This window comes from Calidris pugnax, unplaced genomic scaffold (assembly GCF_001431845.1).
Source record: "Calidris pugnax isolate Ruff unplaced genomic scaffold, ASM143184v1 scaffold11, whole genome shotgun sequence".
Classification (NCBI taxonomy): domain Eukaryota; kingdom Metazoa; phylum Chordata; class Aves; order Charadriiformes; family Scolopacidae; genus Calidris; species Calidris pugnax.
The window spans coordinates 2,713,710-2,731,948 of record NW_015090803.1 but is presented as its reverse complement, the minus strand read 5'-3'; the positions used below and the strand labels follow the sequence as shown (position 1 = coordinate 2,731,948).

Here is an 18,239-nt window from a genome sequence, read left to right as displayed (position 1 = left end):
AGGAGGGGTGGGGGGGGGGGTTGTACCAGCTGATGGGGTGAAAAGAGGAAAAAACAATATGCTGCCATATATCAGTAAGTCATTAAAAATTAATGCAAAAGTGTTTACAAACAAAGAGGCTTTAAACTTAACGTTAAAGCAACAGGGAGAGCAGTGCAATGAACGTGTTGTTATGATTGGAGAGCTGCTTATGTATACGATGCAGCCATCGTCTCTATACACTTCTGCTAAGCGTGTAGGAGCTTGTTAGCAATTGTTTGTGGTGCTGCTGCAATGCTCACACACATACACATATGGTAAGGATGTGCTTTACATTGTGAGGTTGTGACAAAGTTTTCAGGCCTACAGCACTTACAGTTTTCTGTGAGTAGACCCACTCCTGGTGTACCCCAGCATAGGTGAGGTCAGTCTTCACTCCTCAAGAGGTGTAAGCAGGTAACTAGAGTGATATCACTTTAAAAGACCAAAATTACCCTTGTTTAAGATTATGGCACATTCTCCACATGTAAGTAAATACAAGAATGTCAAATAAAAATAATTGCCTTGTGCTTTTTCAGCTAAGTAGCATGGATAATACTCATCTACTACTCAGGTGTGCCAGGAGGATGTTTATGAATGCTTTGAAGATGATTTTTTTCAAGTACATCTCTAAATATTGACTCTTCTAATGAAAACTCCTGTAGTATAAATTCAGACCATTTGTTAATTCCTAATTATTTAGCTATATATATATTTATACATGTATTTTTATGTTTATATTTTTATACATAGGTCCCATCAAAGCCTGTCCATTTACACTGCCTTTTACTTCACATGGAACTAATATTTTGGTTTAGAACATTTTCAGGGACAGCTCTTCAGTCAGTAGTGCTCTGTTGAATTCATGGGAGCTTTGCTGTTGTTTATCTAATGAAGATCCGGCTTTGAAAGTCTCCTCAGTGAGAGGCAACTGTCTTGAGCTCATTTTGAGAGGGTTTATTAACCATCTCCAGGAGTGAATGATAACCAAGGAAGCTGTATTTAAAATAATACAAACACTACTCAAATATAATTCCTCTCCAGCATGCCAGACCTTTTTGGAGTTCAGTGAAGTTGTACCATACTGTCAGACGTAAGACTCGTCCCCTTTGGAATAAAGTGAAAACAGAGTATTTGGCAGCATAAGGCAGGGGCTCTGAAACTCAACCCCACAGACGCTTTGATTGCTTAAAGGCAACCCATATTTCAAGCTGATTTCTCTGGCATTGCTCACAGACACTTGGAAGTAGGAGGACAGCATTGACAGTGCCACTTTCACAGACCTCACCAACACCGGTGACAAAGTACAGCGCTACCCAGAGCAAGTTACTCCTTTGGAGTCAGTGTCCTTTGGCACCGGTGTTGAGTCCCACTGCTTTATTTTGTGTAGCTCCAGTGAATCTGTTTAGGGGTGACCCAGCTAGTGTCATTCTTCTCTGTGACAAGCGTTACGATGGTGTGAAGTGACTCCACTTCAACCTCCCTGTTAATTCTTCTGGGCACACAAGCACCACCTACTTAAATACCCCAACTTGCTAAGTTTAGAATCACAGAATAACAGGTTGAAAGGGACCTCAAGGATCATCTGGTCCAACCTTTCTTGGAAAAAGCACAGTCTAAATGAGATGGCCCAGCAGCCTGTCCAGCTGAATCTCAAAAGTGTCCAATGACGGGGAATCCACCACTTCCCTGGGGAGATTGTTCTCATTGTGAAAAATGTTCCTCTTGTGTGCAGTCAGAATCTCCTCAGGATTAAATTGTACCCATTACCCCTCATCTTTTCCATGTGTCTCCTTGTAAAAAGGGAGCCTCCATCTTCTATGTAGCCACCCTTTAAATACTGGAACATGGTGATAAGGTCTCCCCTAAGCCTTCTTTTCTCAAGGCTGAACAAACCCAATTCTCTCCGACTTTGCTTATATGGCAGGCTTCCCCATCCTTTGATCCTCTTTGTGGCCCTTCTCTGGACTCTCTCCAGCCTCTCCACATCTTTTTTGTATAGCAGGGACCAAAACTGAACACACAATTCCAGATGTGGCCTGACAAGCACTGAGTAGAGTGGGATAATGACGTCTTTATCTCTGCTGGTGATGTACTTGTTGATGCAACTCAGCATCCTGTTGGTTTTTTGTTGCCACAGCAGCACACTGTTCACTCATACTGAGCTTGTTGTCATCCAGGTCCCTTTCCACCGAGCTGCTCCACAGGCAGGTAGATCCCAGCCTGTGCTGCGCTCCTGGAGTATGTTTTCCCAGGTGCAAGACCTTACCCTTGTTCTTCTGAACTTCATAAGGTTCTTGTTAGCCCACTCTTACAGTCTATCCAGTTATTCCTGCAGGGTGGCTCTCCCTTCTGAAGTGTCCACTTCCCCACTCAGTTTGGTATCATCACTAAACTTCATCAGGGTACACTTGGTCCCATCATCGAGATCACTTATGAAGATATTAAACAGTGTTGGTTCTGCAAGATATGAAAAAAAGTATCTTTGGCCCAAAGACCTAATAATCTAAATGCAGATAAAAGGACACAAGCAGAGTGGAACACATGATAAATCCTAAGCAGGACAGAAATGGGATTGATTTGATACCATTCTTTTTAATTTTTCTCTGTATTTCCCATTGTACTTTTTAGTTACAGGGTCTGATCCTCCATTGTCCAGCAAAGCTGCAGATTAATTTTCACTGCTGCAAAGAGGGTGTGAAATGCCAGAGGCAGAACAGCATTTTGTGACTATGTTAAGAATCTGTATTTAGGCACCATTAACTCTTGTTAAAATCAGCAGGATTTGGGGATGTGGGACTGTGGGCCATAGTGTACAGGTAACTCTTCCAAAGCTTTAGATGGGCTCTGCTTGGGGAAGAAGTTGCGTGTTGGGGAATGGATGGGAGGTAGGAACAGCCTCTGCTGCAGGGTTCCCATATGTTCATGTTCTGTAGGGGAGGGAGATGCTAGTCAACTCAGTGGTGTAGAGACATGATTGTCCCAAGTACCTGCTCAGTATATGGCTGTTGCTTAAATGCTTGGCTTTAAATTCATCAGAGTCAACAATAGGGAATTTAACTTTGGGACTGATTTCACAGGTTTTTCTCTGTCCTCTCTTTATAAAGACTTTGATCCTACAACCATCTGGATATTTTTGATGTAGAAACTCTCTGCTGTTGCAGGGCCCTATGAAAAAGCTATGTCCTTGATCTTTCCTGCAGTCTTTTATGGTGTATTGCACTTTTTGTGGAACTTCTTCCCATTTGCCCGGAGTCTGAGGTGATAAGATGTGTTTAGAGAAGTTTGTAAAATGGATGCTGTAGGGCTCTCTGAGAGTCTGTACATTTACCATGTGGCTGCCTGCAATTGCAGACCCAGTAACTGAAATGATCTTTTGCAGAGCTGCTTGCTGCTGGGCTCTGCAGTGATTGCTGTAGTGCAGTCTACAAATAGCTCATTTGAATTACAAGTCCTACTGCATCACCCACCTGTACTTCTTCATCTCTGTGATCAGCCAGTCTCCAATTTGAAACTGTCTTTGCCTGATCAAAGACTTACTGTGTTTGCAGTTTTTCAAGGGGGGTAAATTTTTTATACCTACCCTGGGAAGAGTTTGTTGGTTGAGAGCAACTGTTGAGTGATCCAAAAATTCTTCCTTAAATCCTTTCTTGTGATAAAACCAGCCATTTAAACTTTGCCTTCTGTAACACAAGGTCATAATCTAGATCTTAGCAAAGCTGCTAAAATCATTGCTGAAAATTGCTTAGTGTGAATAAGTTTATGAGAATGGCTTTTCAAACAAAGGGGAGGATTTTTTGGTTTTGATTCAAATGTTTGCTTCTGCATTCAGTATTTGCGTATTTGCTTTCTTCTGCCAGGCCTGCACATAGCACTTTCCTTTTAAGCCTACCATAAAAAGAAACTGTTAACACTGTAATACACAGCACAAAAGAATACAGTATGTTTCTTGCTCATTTGAAAGACACTGGTTCAATGGCAATTACTTCAAGCCCAAAGGGCAGGGTTTATCTGTGAACAGCCAAAGAGTGAGAAAGCTTGTTAATGTCAAAATTATTTGCTTAAGGAACGAAAAAGGGCTTCTTTTTTTTTTTTTTTCACCAAGGGAGGTGCAAGTAAGTTGGTAGTCAGGACAATGCCAGACTCCCCTGGCAGCAGAAAATACACCCTGTGCCAAGTATGGCCTGAATTTTTGGATACATGTCAAATGGCATCGTTTCTGTGAAAGTTGAAGTTAAATCACAGCAGAATCCAAAACATGAATTACAATTGCAGCTCCTGAGCTCTCCCCGATCTCCTCTCCTGTAGGTTGGCACAGCAAGGTACATGGCCCCTGAGGTTCTGGAATCCAGGATGAACCTGGAGAATGTGGAGTCCTTCAAACAAACAGATGTGTACTCCATGGCTTTGGTCCTCTGGGAAATGACATCTCGCTGTAATGGCGTTGGAGGTAAGTGCCATCAGTTTTCTTCTCTCTAAAAGTATGTTTGCTACTAGGTAGGCCACTTTTAAAGATAATTAATGCCTGTTTTTTCCTGTAACATCTTGAGTAGCTATGGATTTACTCAGTCTGGTTGACCTCACTGAAAATTATTGGAAACATAAGATAATTTGAAATATTAAGACCAAGAATCCCATTTACTTTATTGGAATGTTAATTCTGAAACCTAATGAGGGCCAGTTAAGTGTCACATTTACTAATTGATCATTTCAGTAAGAGCCATCCATAGGGATACCTTCCTGCTTTCCCAAAATCCCCAGCTGCTGCTCATCAGTTTTTGTGATGTTGCAAGACATCATCCATAGGAGAAATCAGGGGATGTTTGTTGAATGAAGTGCAGTAACAAAATAATAATGATTGGAACTGACTACCAGAACAGCTCCGGGAAGAACTGCTGTGCTTGTTCATATTCAGAGTTTGTTCACTGAAACAAAATCTCCATTTCTGCTTTGCCTAAAGCTGCCCCAGAATTCCCAGTGTGCAGCACTGGTATGTGCTAGAAATCAGAAAAGTTGCTGTTGAGATATCTGCATTACATATTGCCATGTTTGAAGATTTTCACCTTACTTCAGGGACCAAAATGAGGCTAAGTTGCATATAAAATTCTTCAGTCTGCTGGTATTGTCTAACATTCATTCTAACAAGAACTGCTGCACAATCCAGGGCTCTCACAGGCAGTCTAAGGAGTGGGGCTGATAAAGGTAACGCTAATGTGGATATTATAGTATGTATGCGACTATGATTTGTTTTGCTACCCGTCTTCCAAAACCACAGAGGCTCCCTTTTCATCAGACTTGGCTCGGTTGCATCTTGAAGGGCTGCCACAGAGACAGGACAAACTTGCAGGCTAGAGCACTACAGTATGGGGAACATGGTGTACAGGAGGGAAACCAATGTCCCGTGGGGAGGTGTGCATAGCTGCTCCTTGTTTCTCTGCTAACATCTGTGGGATACCACAAGGGTCTCCATGGAGGTCTCTGAGGCCACTTTGCACAGTGGCTCTGTGGCTGCATCACGGTGTCTGTGTGCAGGCAGGAGGAATGCCTGCACCTCAGTCTCCTCCTATGTCTGACCAGCATTTAGTCTTGCTGGGTGGGCAGGACTGTGGGCAACAGATTTGCCCCTGTTTGCACCCTGCCGGGAAAGCTACAAAGCTAGTATGTGTGCAAACAGCTAGTGCTGGCATAAAAGCATGAAAAAAAATTCTTTTCTAGTCAAACATTTCAGGGAAAAAACATTTGGTGCTTCAGGAACTGAACCTCAGTCTGGCTATTCCAAGGCAAACCTATCCACATTTAGCTGTCGTGGTCATGCCTGTTTCTAAATGCATTGGCACAACTTCAGCCTTTCATTAGCACTTTGTAAATGTGGCTGAGGAGATTTAAAACCCAAGAAAAAGGATCTTTGCCCTGTCTCTTGAGCTCTTTCTGTTTCTTGCATTTAGGAACTCACCTTATTAATATAAATATGAGCTGTTCACTGTGGAGCCTTTTATCTTTGCTGATGCCCAAGTCCCTTCCTGTTCTTATTTGCTGAGTACAGTGAAATGGAGATTGTGGCAAGAGCAAACCTTATTGCTGCTGTTCTCAGAAGGCAACTGTCTAAAAGAGGATATAAAGGGAGTTTCATAAGGAAGGAAAATCACCAGTGTTTTTAACTAGAAGAGACTGACCCATTATAACCTTGGGAAGAAGAGCTGAAGTAATTTCAGGAAAATGAAAGATTTCTCTGGCCCAGCAACCCCTTTGCTTTCAAGGTGGAGCTTAACCCCCACCCACAGCCTGATTTTCCCTATTCATTTCATCCCTCAGTCATCTTCATCGCCAGAAACACATTTCTTGAATTTAATTTCCTTATTTCAGTCATCTTTTCAGGGGCTGAAGTCCCCAGCAAAACCACAGGAGTACCTGGGCAGACCCGGGGGGTGGAATTTAGGGTTAGTGTCTTCATCCAAAGCAGTTGAATACAACTCCCAGGATGTAGCTCCCGCTCCCTTAACTTGTCACTGGTTCTGAGCTGCAGCAGCATTGCACGGTTTCTCTCATTTCCTTCTTACATCTTCCCCTGGTTCGTGCAGTCTGGCTAACTTTGCAACCAGCTGGTGAAATACCCTTACAGTGATTCATGGCTACAGCTCCCCCTCTGCTTTCTCTCTACATCTGTCACTCGTGAGACTCCCTCCTCTCCTCCCAGCCTTCCCAAGGAGCTGCCTCCCCTCACGCAAACCCCTCTTTTCTTCCTAAACTGTCGGGAACTAAGAGAAATGACCTCCCGTACAAGCTGGAGTGGGCTGACCTGAGTGCAGACAGCCTTTCCAAAGGAGCCTAAAAGATGGAGGCCTTGGCCGGGCAGGCTGGGCCTGTCGCTGGAGATACCTGTGGCACTTTAGAGGGCAGCAGTGGCAGCCTAAGCTGAGGCAGTGGCATTAGCAACTTAAATTAGGGAGGGAAGCGTGGAGGGGGGGATAATTGCAATTCAGCCAGGTGAAGGTATAGTGACTTATTTCTTTTATAAAGGGAGCTCTCTGGATTCATTTGTCAGCGTGCAGGTGTTGAGTGAGGGTGGGAGGCGATGGAGGCAGCTTTCACTACCGCGGCTTTGTCACACACAGTCTCCACGCTATGCCAGGCCTTTTCAGGCAGCAGACATTTAAACAAAAATACCCAGCAGCATAATCCATACTGTGAAGCTGCTGTAGTAAATAAGTAGGTGGGGATCGGCTTTCGAGAAAGGCCATGCTGTTCATTGTTACTTTGTTGTGCTAAATATGGAGAAACAGAAATGGGGCACGAGGGAGAGGGAGACGGAGGCAAAGATCGAGTTTGACTGATTTTTCACCAGAGTATAATTTAAGAGGCATATTTAGAAACTCAGCAATACTACTTTGGGGAGAACTTCAACTGCTCCACGCTGCCGTTAACTTGGTATTTCATTCAGCACAACAGCTGTGCACCAGATGTTGCACGTTGCAAGAAATACAATTTTCATCTCAACCACTTGCTTTCAGAGTGACACAGCTTTGGTGACTGAGGCAAGTGTAATTTCTCTGACAGCCTCCTAGAAAGAAAAGAAAACCATCTGTTTTGTATCGGAGCTGCTACAGGTGGGGGACTGTTGGGGGTGGCAGGGGAGAAGGAGAGGAAAGGGAACTTTTGGATACAGGGGGTTGGTGAAGAGGGAGAAGAGAAACCCCTCAGAAAATGGCGACGTTGCTCTTGCAGCATTGTACTGCCTGGAGTGGCGGCTGGCTTCAGTATAGCAGCAGGGCTTTGTTTGAAAAGGCAGCCTGGCTTTACCAGCGCTGCATTTAATGTGAATAAAATCACTGATTAATCTTATGCTTGCTTGGAAAGAGTCAGTTACCACAGCTTGGTAACTAAGCATTTGTGCATCCTGTACCGGGTGAAATGCTCAACTGTCATCATAGTGACATGGAGAGGTGACAGTTTCTGGTGGCAGGGAGCATTTTGATAGTCTGTGCAGAGAGGCTGTGCCTACACACTGGGCTCTGAGGTGGCTGCAGCTGGGGCCTGATTGAAACCTCCTCCTGTGGAACACAGCCCAGTTAGGGCACGTCTGCACTGCAGTGGCTTGTGGTGGCATATAACCCATCCACACAGTGCAGTGTCGCCCTATGACAGTAACTCATGTCTTAGAAATTCTCTTAAGTGTCACCACAGTACTACATTTGAGGTAGCTGGTGCTGTCCTTCAGCAAGCCCAGGTAGCAGTAGATAGGATCACTGCCCTATACTCCTTGTTGGGCGCTGATGTGCTCTGTGTTCCTCTAGTTTCCCACTTTGGGATACAGCACACAGTGTCTGAGCAGCCTGTAACTATACACTGATGGCAGAGCTCATGCACTCCCAAACCTTTGGAAGGATGGCTGTATCTTTGATCATCAGATGTGAAGTAACTTAAAACATGTCTGTGCAAGGGAAGCTGCACAGTGAGTTCACCCATCCCAACGCATCCTCACCCTTCCCAGCTAGCATCTATATTCTGGAGGAGTGGAATGGGGAAAATGGGAAGTAAGCATTTGATAGCTCCTGAAACTTGGCCCTGAAACAGCTTTCGAGCCTCTGCTTTATGCATTATAATCCTTTTGTGCAGCAGCTAAGTAGATCCACCACCCAAATTCCTCTAGCATGAAGAAAGACACAATCTGCACACACACGCAGGTGGGTGGGTGTGTGCATGAGCTGTCACAGTAGCTCCACCATCAATTGATTTATCCCTTCTGTGGCTCTCCCCTTGTAAATTCTAAAAAGAGGAGTGTTTCAAAAGGACCTTAAAGTTCCCACTGCTGTGAACTGTGCTTCCCAGTTGATTTTTGCTGGCCTTCTTTCACCTCACTCCTGCTTTGATTCTACAAACAAGCCTTAATCTTACAGCATGGGAAGTTGTCCCACAGAAATCAGTAAGACAGATCGCACGAGGGAGTGTCAACAGGGTTTGCAGATATGCTGTTCTGACCTAAAGGAAGAGAATCTCACTGCAAAAAGCTTGGAGTAGAAAAAGATCACGAGTGAGGTTTGTTTTTTTTCATGAGAAATTCACGGTCAAATTTTCCAAAGCATTTGTCAGGCACAACAAATAGATTTTCAGTAATGTCTCTGTTTGGGGCTAAACATCCAATCCCAGACTTTCTGAGAGTTATGGCCAGGCCAGTGTCAAAGGAAACCGGAGGTACAATCATTATTAGTGCAAGGTACCTCACAACCATAAAGATTAAATGCTGGAGGTTAAAGTTGAAGGAACTCTGCCGTTACTGAACACTAAAGGTGCTGTAGTTCATGGTACCTGAGGTATTTATGGTACTTCAGCCAGTTGTCATTTTTAGCGCCTGACTGGTCTAAAAACAGTCAAAAGAAGCGTATAAGGCATGAAAAATAGATTCAGCGTCTGTGTAGAGCCGTGCACAAGCAGCTAGGCACAAACATCTTAACCTACCTCAAATTGACATCTGTTACATCTACTATAGCACGTCAACATGATCCATGAATAACCCCAGCTATTACTGCAAAATGTGTCTGACACCTGAGATCCCACAGCATAAGGATGATTTACTGTGAGAGCATTCAGTGGGCTTTTCTTTCTAAGGGCGAGAAAAGCGTGATAATAAATAGCAAGAAGATGCTGCATGCTTTTCAGACTGAGGGAAGGCACAACTGTATTACTGTAAAGTCATTACAGTGAATTGGCATCTGGCCCCAATTTTTCTTTCTTTACCATTAAAAAAAAACAACAAACCAATCCAAAACCAAACAACAACAAAACCCAAACCTGAAAAACCTATTTAATCTTTATATTTGGAAGGGGAATGCTCATAGCATAGAAACAATTTCGCATACAGCTAAAATGTATTACAAACCTATCAATTCCTCAGGAAGGCTTTCCCTTCTCCCACTGGAACCCTCTCATGAAGGGCTAATGGCCTTCAGATTAAGCTCATCAAGGGGGAACAGGTCAGCACCACAGCACCAGCTTCCCTCTGTTGGATATTCAGACTCCTCTAACTCCTCATACTGCAGAAAGATCTCAGTGCCTTGGCTGGTGCCTGTGAGCAGTACCACAATACAATTACGACCATCAGAGACGGTGTAGGAAATGGCTGTCTAGATTATGCTATTTAAATTTTCCCAGCAAACTTTAAAATTTTGGTTAGTTTGAAAGTAGAGGTATCTGCTTTGTAATCATCAGGCATGCACTGCGTAGTAATCCAGGTCTAACCAGCAAGGTGGCAACTTCCCAGTTAACTTCTGTGGCCAGTCTTGTGAATTTACTTCAGCTGAGTAATCTCTAGCTCAGATTAATGCGGCTGAAACTGGTATGCCTTCTTCCAGAGGAAAGCAAGCAAAGTAGACTTTGGCCCTTGAGTCTTAAAGTAAGTGATTTACGTATGAGAAGATAAGAGTTGCATTTCAGGACTGTAGCCAGTCTCTAGAGCATTGCATGGATAGTGGCCAGCACCAGATGGTTCAGGAGAAGGAAGGAGAGCTCTGTGGGAGGCATCTGTGGAGTGATCTGCTGCACTGCACACACAGTTGTTTGCAGCTGGATCTCTAAAAACTGAACATTTGAAGCACAAGGTTTAATATCCCTTCCAGAATGTTTATCATAACTTGGCTATTCTTTTTAAGCATTAGGACTTCTTTTTCTGTAGCCTGATAAATTCTTCCTCTCATGGCCATCACGTAGAAGCGAGATCTACAGCCTAACTCTAAGGTTTTGGAGAAAAGTCCACCTTTTATTTATGTTCAATACTATCTTGTTTTTATCATGAGACATGACAGAAGGATCTGATCTGTGTTATCTTGATCATTATTTTTTTTTCAGTATTTTATCATATGACCTCTTACCTTTCTCTCCAAAGTAAACAAAGCCAAGCTTTAGAGGTTCTTCCCATTTTTTTCTGGGCCTTTAATCATTGTTATCACCCTTCCTGGAGCCTCTTTTTTTACTGTAAAATGCTCCTTGAGAGGAGTGAGCAGCACTGGACACTGCATTTGATCTTTGGTTGTAACATTACGCAACAGTACTGTGTCTCCCGTCTTGTTCATCTCTCTTCACACATCTTCTGGGCATTCACATGCATTCTTCAGACTGCCTTGTAGATTACACTTCAGTTTTTCTTCCCCTCAATTAATTCCTAGAAAGAAATAAGAGGCAGCAGAACAGGCCAACTTCATAAATCTTTATCTAATACTAGCAAGTCATTAGGCCTGTGAGTAAAGTCTCCATCTGTTCCCGAAGAAACCACAGCATTTTCTACACTGTGTCAGCATCTACTGTAATATTTCCGCTCTCAGAGTTTTCTTGAGTTTTCTCCAAAGGTCCCATATGTCTGCCTCTTCCTTTCTCTCTCCAAAGAAAAGCAAAGAAAATATGCAATATGCAAACAAAAACTAGAATGGCAGCAGCCCCTTCAGGAAGCTGTGCCCCTTGCATCCTGGGCCAAAACTGATCCATTTTGGGAAAGAGGCCTAAAATAAGAGCAGACTACTACTTTCTACAAAGGAATGAGGCTCAGTTATAAACAAGGGCAGCATGGCCGCTTCCAGCACTGCTCCTTACTCTATCTGTGTCCTTTTCAAGCAACTGTTTCCTCCTAGCAATCTGGCACATTAACATCTATCATGACCTGGATAGATTTCAGTTTGTATTTCACCTGGTAAGTGTGTGTGGACTGCAGGGCACGTACGGGTGACCAGTTCTTGCAAGCCTGGCTCAAGCAAAACTCACCCTGAAGCTCCTGTGTGTTCTGCCTCAGCACAGATTGAGAGGCTCACAAGCCATCATAGGTTACTCTGCTGCTCTGACTGTTGCTAATATGATTATGTACTGAAGGGTTTAAATGGAAATTGCTTAGTTGGCTGGGAAAGAAGAAAAGGAGAGGGAGGGGGCATGTGGGAGAAACACATTTGAAACATTTTTGAAAATGCCAACTGGCTTTGCTTTGTTTGGAGCTGGTCAAGCAGAACGGTGGCACTGAGCAGCTAATCAGTAGCTCCTACTCCTCCAGAGAACAGCCAGCTCCCTTCTCACTTGGCACCAGCGCAGCCCAGCTGAATGCCCTTGTGTTTGCTTATTCTCTTGGCAGAAGTGAAAGAGTACGAGCCCCCGTTTGGCTCCAAAGTGCGAGAACACCCCTGCGTGGAAAGCATGAAGGACAATGTCCTCAGAGACAGAGGGCGACCTGAGATCCCCAGCTCCTGGCTTAACCATCAGGTAAGAGCACTGCGTGCGAGCAGCTGGGGCTGCACCATGTGTTTAGCTGCTGCCTGAGCCTTGACTCGGTGTCCTGCCCCACAGGCTGGACCTCTCTTTTGCACAGATTAGAGCTCTGTCCCATGGCGACACCGGTGCTGCCGTGGTTCAGACACCACAGTGCTCTGCACCGTGCCTGCCTCAAAGCCCTGAGATTTCTGCTGCCCACCAGTGTAATCTAAAAGTGATCAAAACAAAAAGATTGGAAATCTGAGGTCTGACAGTCACCCAGACAGCCACAGAATAATTAGGGCCTTAAAGCAGACTGTGTGCAGGCTCTGAAAGGTCAAAGAGAACAACTTTGCACATGGGCCCCTTCAGCAGAGAAAACAAATCTCAGTAGTTTATCATGGAGATCCGTCATAGTTGAATCCCAGCTGTTGACAGGTTTAAGAAAATAGGAAATGAGTCTTCAGCAAGCCGGTCTGTTTTTATTCAGGTTGCGCATTAGCGGTCCCTTTCCCTTGCATGTCAGGAGGTGCTTGTCAGCTTTCCCCATTCATGGACACCACGGTTGCGCTTCCTAGGCCATAGCAGATTTCTCAGTAGATGGAACTGAATGGAAACAAGCCAAAGGCTTGCATTTCTTCACCTTTGCTCTGAGCAGTTTTATCAGTACAGATAAAATTAGAATCATATCAGAGAAGAAGTGAGGCTTGGTCATTCCACTTGTCAATGAAATAGGTTGAGTACTCTTTACAGACAAACGGAAAGCATCGTGAACGTTTATAAAAGCCCAGGCAACCCAGATCAGCTGGTATTTCCACCAGGAGCAATGTAACACTCCCTTTTTCATTCCAGTTGAGATGTTAAAATCATAGTCTAACACCTACTTAAGAAAGGACAAGTGAGTGGCCAAAATCCATCATCTTCCCAACCAAGAAGAACGCATCTGCCGCCTAATGACTATGGCAGAGTGCAGCCCCTTCCTGGACCACAGGGACTTTCTCCTTATGGAGTCATCTGTCATGAGTGGGGTTATTGAGGAGGGGCCATTAACTGGGGAGGAAAACTGCATTTTGAGGGACACCCGGATATCAGATACTACCTGTACTAAAAAGCCCTTGACATTTTTTAGGAGCCATAGATACAACCATCTTCTAAATGACAAGTTGAACTGGGAAGGAGAGATTATACTAATGCTTATCTTTATTGAAAAGAACTCATTGCAGAAATTTTGTAAAAATTGTGGATGTGTTAGTAAAAGGCATTATGAGTTGACTGCAGTTGTTTGTTTTCCACAAAGGCAAAATGAAGTCCAAACTGGTAATACATATGTGGTACTTCAGAAGAGCCCAATTAGCAAAGCAGAAAAGAATCCTGAACCAAATCATTTGGGAGAGAAAAAATTAAATATTAAAAAAATGCTTAAATTTAGGACAAGTGTGAGACCGTTTCTTAGGGTATTTGAAAGCCATGGTGTCACATGTGAAAAAAAAAATTAAAGAAGGGTAGATAACTGCTTAAGGAAATAGAGGAACAACAGGAAGATCTGTGATCAGCAAATGAGGATAATCGGAGTTTTCTCAAGAGCAGGAGGAAATCTAACAGTACCAATCTGTTGCTGTGTATGAAAGAAAGATACTGCACATGCTAATGCAAAGGCAGAAGTGGTCAGCAAATATTTCTGGTCTGCATTTGGGAAGAGTCAGATGATGTACATGTAAAAGAAGGTGATGAAGGCCCAAGGTAGTGGAGCAGAGCTGTAAGATACACCGTGAATTTTGTCACCTCTGGGTTTACACAGCAGGTAAAAACAATCACAGATTTGGACCTAGCTTTCCTGCACTCCACTTCAGAGATTTCTTGCCCAGGTAAAAGCCAGACCTCAGCGTGCCCCCAGTACAGGGCACCCCACCAACTGGGAGAACCGTGGGGCTGTGCTTGTGTGTCACCAGGATGGGCACACCTGGCTCCCACAGGGTTCAGGTAAGAGTCTGAGGCAGGAAGTGGATGCCTGGAAACGCGCTCGCAGGACATTTAATGAAGGTGGATTTAATTCCCTTGATCTGAATCCCTCCAGCGTCTCACACTGCACTAAAGTGGAGTGACACATCAGCTTCCGTGGGGTGGGACAGTTTGCAGCAGCTGAGGATCTGCTTTGAGCTCCATAGAAGTTGCTCTTACCATAATAGCTCTTCCATATTCATTTCCTTCCTCTGCAGTCATGTTTTTGTAATGAACTCATTATTCATCATGATAAAATTCTGGAATGGATTTACATATTACAATTTTTTCCCCCGTTAATGAGATTTGTTGCACTATTGATTTCAAGTTAATGTTTAATATTTAATTTAATTTACTGCTTGTAATTTCAATGCCAGCAGAAAACTAATGTTATTTGTATACAGACAATAACGTTATGCTATTAACATTGACATCAGTCAACATCACCAATTAGGTAAATTATGCAATTAATGCAGTGTTGTGAAATGTTATTTTTTTTTAAATAAGAAGTTTAAGATAAATCCTACTTAATGGGCTTTTAGTGTCATAAAGCAAAGCACACAATTTCCTGGCAAATACCTCATGTTTATAAAACGCATTACAGAGATGCAACTGTTTTTTGCTCCTGTAAACATGTGCATCAGTATTGAAATGAAGGTTAAATAGTTACATCTGTGAGTGACATGTGTTTAAGTGTTTGTGGGCCTGTGGCCCATATTTGCACTTAGATTTAGTTAGTCTGCAAGGAATTCATAAAGGGCTGATGGAGGGCTTGACGTTGCCGGCAATCAGGATTTTGTTTGAAAAACCCAGACAGAATTCAGGCACGCAGAGGAATGGCTGAAGCAGGAAGCCATGTTACCCAAGAATTCTGATTATATTTATTAAAAAGAAACCCTACTTTGTTCTGTAGAGCTAGTTCAAAGCATCGTTGGTTTTTTGTTAAAAAGTATATATATTTCTTTGTTAAAAAGAATATATTCCCAGAAATTACAGTACTAAGGTGCGGAAAGTATTGTAGTAGGGTTTCTTTTTTAAAAAAAGAAAAGATAAAATCATGCCCCCATGGCAGTAGCAGCAGAGCCCATAAAACACCTCCAGGACACATGTGAACGACCCCCCAAACTTCTGAGGGCATTAAAGCAATTCTCACACAAGGTCTCTGGCGGTGACTCCCCCACCACGGCTGCTCGCTCTGTCTCTGCAGGGCATCCAGATGGTGTGTGAAACTCTGATCGAGTGCTGGGACCACGACCCCGAGGCCCGGCTCACGGCGCAGTGCGTGGCGGAGCGCTTCAGCGAGTTCAAGCATCACGACAAGCTCTCGGGAAGAAGCTGTTCAGAGGAGAAGATCCCTGAGGATGGCTCCGTCACCACCGCCAAGTAGCGTGCGCCCAAGAGCTCTGAAAGGGAGGGAAGTTGCTCCTCGACGCGTTCACCTTGGCAGAGGAAGAGGTCTCCATCGGTGCCTTGACTGGCTTCCTGGAGGACTGAGGCTCTCACTACTCCCTGTAGGCTCCGGCTCTGGGCAGGGAGATGTATTGGTGGGAATTCAAAGCCGGGGAGTAGGTGTCATACCCAGCATGGGCTGCCGGCATCATGTCATAGGAGGAGCTATGTATGTTAGCACTTCCTCAGGAAATAAGATTTGAAAATAGCCAATAACATTATGCACTTTATTAATGCCTGTATATAACTATGAAATTGCTATTTTTATATATATATACATATATATATATAAAATGTGTGTGTATGTATATATATATCTATATATATCTATCTATAAACAGCCATGCTCTGAAAAAAATGAGTTAAAAAAAGAAAAAAAAGTGCTTCCAGGAAATTACCGGTGCATTAGCAATCTCTCCCCCGTAGGGAGGGAGCCTGGTGTAGCACACACCAGCGATTGTGCACTAAGCGCTCTGCCAAAAAAGTTAGGAATAATATGCAGTAAGAAGATGTCTCTTCAAGCATGTGCTGTAACCAGCCAGCTGTGGCCCTGCAGTGCACAGCGGCCCAAGCAGTCTCTGAGCAGACAGGCCAGCTTGGCTTTGCAGTTGTACCTGAGCAGTCCTGGCTGCAGGGCGTTTTGGAAAAGGTTCAGGGATGCCTTTGCCCTCTCACCTTAACCCCAACATCCTCCCAGTGTCCCAGAACGGGAGTGCGAGGAGGTTTGGTCCTTCCCACACGTGGGTTTCAATACAGAGGTCACTAATGTTATATGTTTATTGCTTTGAGTTCATGCTGCTTGCAAGCAGGTTGCCAAACATGGGCAGGATGAGGTTTCCCCTCCTCCCATCCCCACCCCCAAACCGTACAGAACAAGAGAGGGCCAGCAATAATCCAAGCAGATGTTTTATATTTGCTGTGCATTCTAAGTGCAGGCAGTACTAATGGCTTTTTTTTTTTTTCCTTCCTTTTACTTTGATTGTGTTGCTGTAAGAACAAAACTTTTTTTTCCTGTACAGCACATCTAATTGCTGGAGACACCACAGTCTGACTCTTCCATGCTTTCTAGAGAAAAGTAACAGACAATAGCCAGTGCCTTTTATTTTTGCAAAAGGACCTTGGAGGTGAGGGAAAGCTCTGTAGCATTAGGTTAATGGTATAGCCTGCCCTCAGCAAACCAGCAATTAATAGAAAAAAAACAAACCCCCCCAAACCCAAGAAAAGATGTTTTATCCCCAAAAGATCCCTGAGACATTGCTTACAGTCTTTCAGTTTTCCAAAATATTTAAGACAGTTGACATCACATTGGGCCTATATAAATGACAGCATTAGTAAGTGCTAACAAGTTTGTCTTCAGGACTTTTGCAGTGATTTTTCCACCTTTTTCTTCCCCACAGCATGTAAGCAGGTCTTGGAAATTACAAATTCAGCCAGCACAACCCAGTCCTGTACAGATGGATCGGGTGCCATTTATCAAACACCTTTGACAGATAAACATATCTCTAGAAGACATTGCCGTGTAAGTCAATAGGAATCATGCGTATTCAAATAGGAGTTAAGATTTATGATGTCAAATATTTTATTTGAAATGGTTTTGTATCCGCTTTTTTCATTCTAACCAAACTACTCAGAAATATTTAAACCGAATGGGACAAAGCCTCAGCAACTACAGTGGAATTCAGAGGATACTATGTCAAATTTTATAGGGGGGGCTGGCGGGGGAGGTGGGTTTTTTATAAAAAGCAGGAGAGCGGGGAGCAGAGCTGGCGGCGGCGGGGCCCGCTGCCCTCTAGCGACGTGAGGCCGCCTCGGCTGCCCGGAGAGGGGGGAGAGGGAATGTCACCACCCCCTTTCTCTTCCACCCACGCTCAAGGTCAAGGAATGGCGTCCGGTAGTTCCTGACAATACTGACATTTTTTATGGTTGGGGGTTTTTTTTCACTACTTACATGTAAAGGAAAATTTCTATTCTTTTAAAGGAATATTTCACCTGTACATCATGTATGAAATAGGAATGTGAACAGTTATATACTCTTGTATATCAAATGTTTCGAACACTTAACTTGCTTTGTAAACAGTTTGGGTTTTTTTTGGTTTTTTTGGTCTGTTTTGTTTTGTATAAATCAAATGTTTATTGGAGCAAATAAAATAACACCAACTCAAGTTCATCTTTCATCTTTGGAGCATCCAGAATAGGGAGAGGGCCCTTCCTAAAATGAATCATGGGCTCTTTTTGGTTGGAATAGACATTTAAGATCATCAAGCCCAACCATTAACCCAGCACTGCCAAGTTACCACTAAACCGTGTCCCTCAGCACCACACCTACCTGTCTTGTAAATACCTCCGAGGATGGAGACTCAACCTCCTTCCCTGGGCAGCCTGTTCCAATGCTTGATAACCCTTTCAGTGAAGAAATTTCTCCTAATATCCAAGCTAAGCCTCCCCTGGCACAACTTGAGGCCATTCCTTCCTGTCCTATCACCTGTCACTTGGGAGAAGAGACCAACTCCCACCTCGCTACCACCTCCCTTCAGGTAGCTGTGCCTGACTGTCGT

At 43.7% G+C, this 18,239-nt stretch overlaps 1 protein-coding gene across 1 annotated transcript in view; it reads left to right on the top strand.

The window, feature by feature from the left end:
- The window catches only part of TGFBR2 (transforming growth factor beta receptor II), a 36,380-nt gene extending 18,534 nt beyond the window's left edge, over positions 1-17,846 (top strand). Inside the window, exons 4-6 of the mRNA XM_014937873.1 lie at positions 4,327-4,468; positions 12,122-12,249; positions 15,443-17,846. Coding sequence (XP_014793359.1) covers positions 4,327-4,468; positions 12,122-12,249; positions 15,443-15,622 — 450 coding nt within the window. The 3' untranslated portion in view covers positions 15,623-17,846. The remainder of the gene's footprint in view (positions 1-4,326; positions 4,469-12,121; positions 12,250-15,442) is intronic.
- Positions 17,847-18,239: the final 393 nt, after the last annotated feature.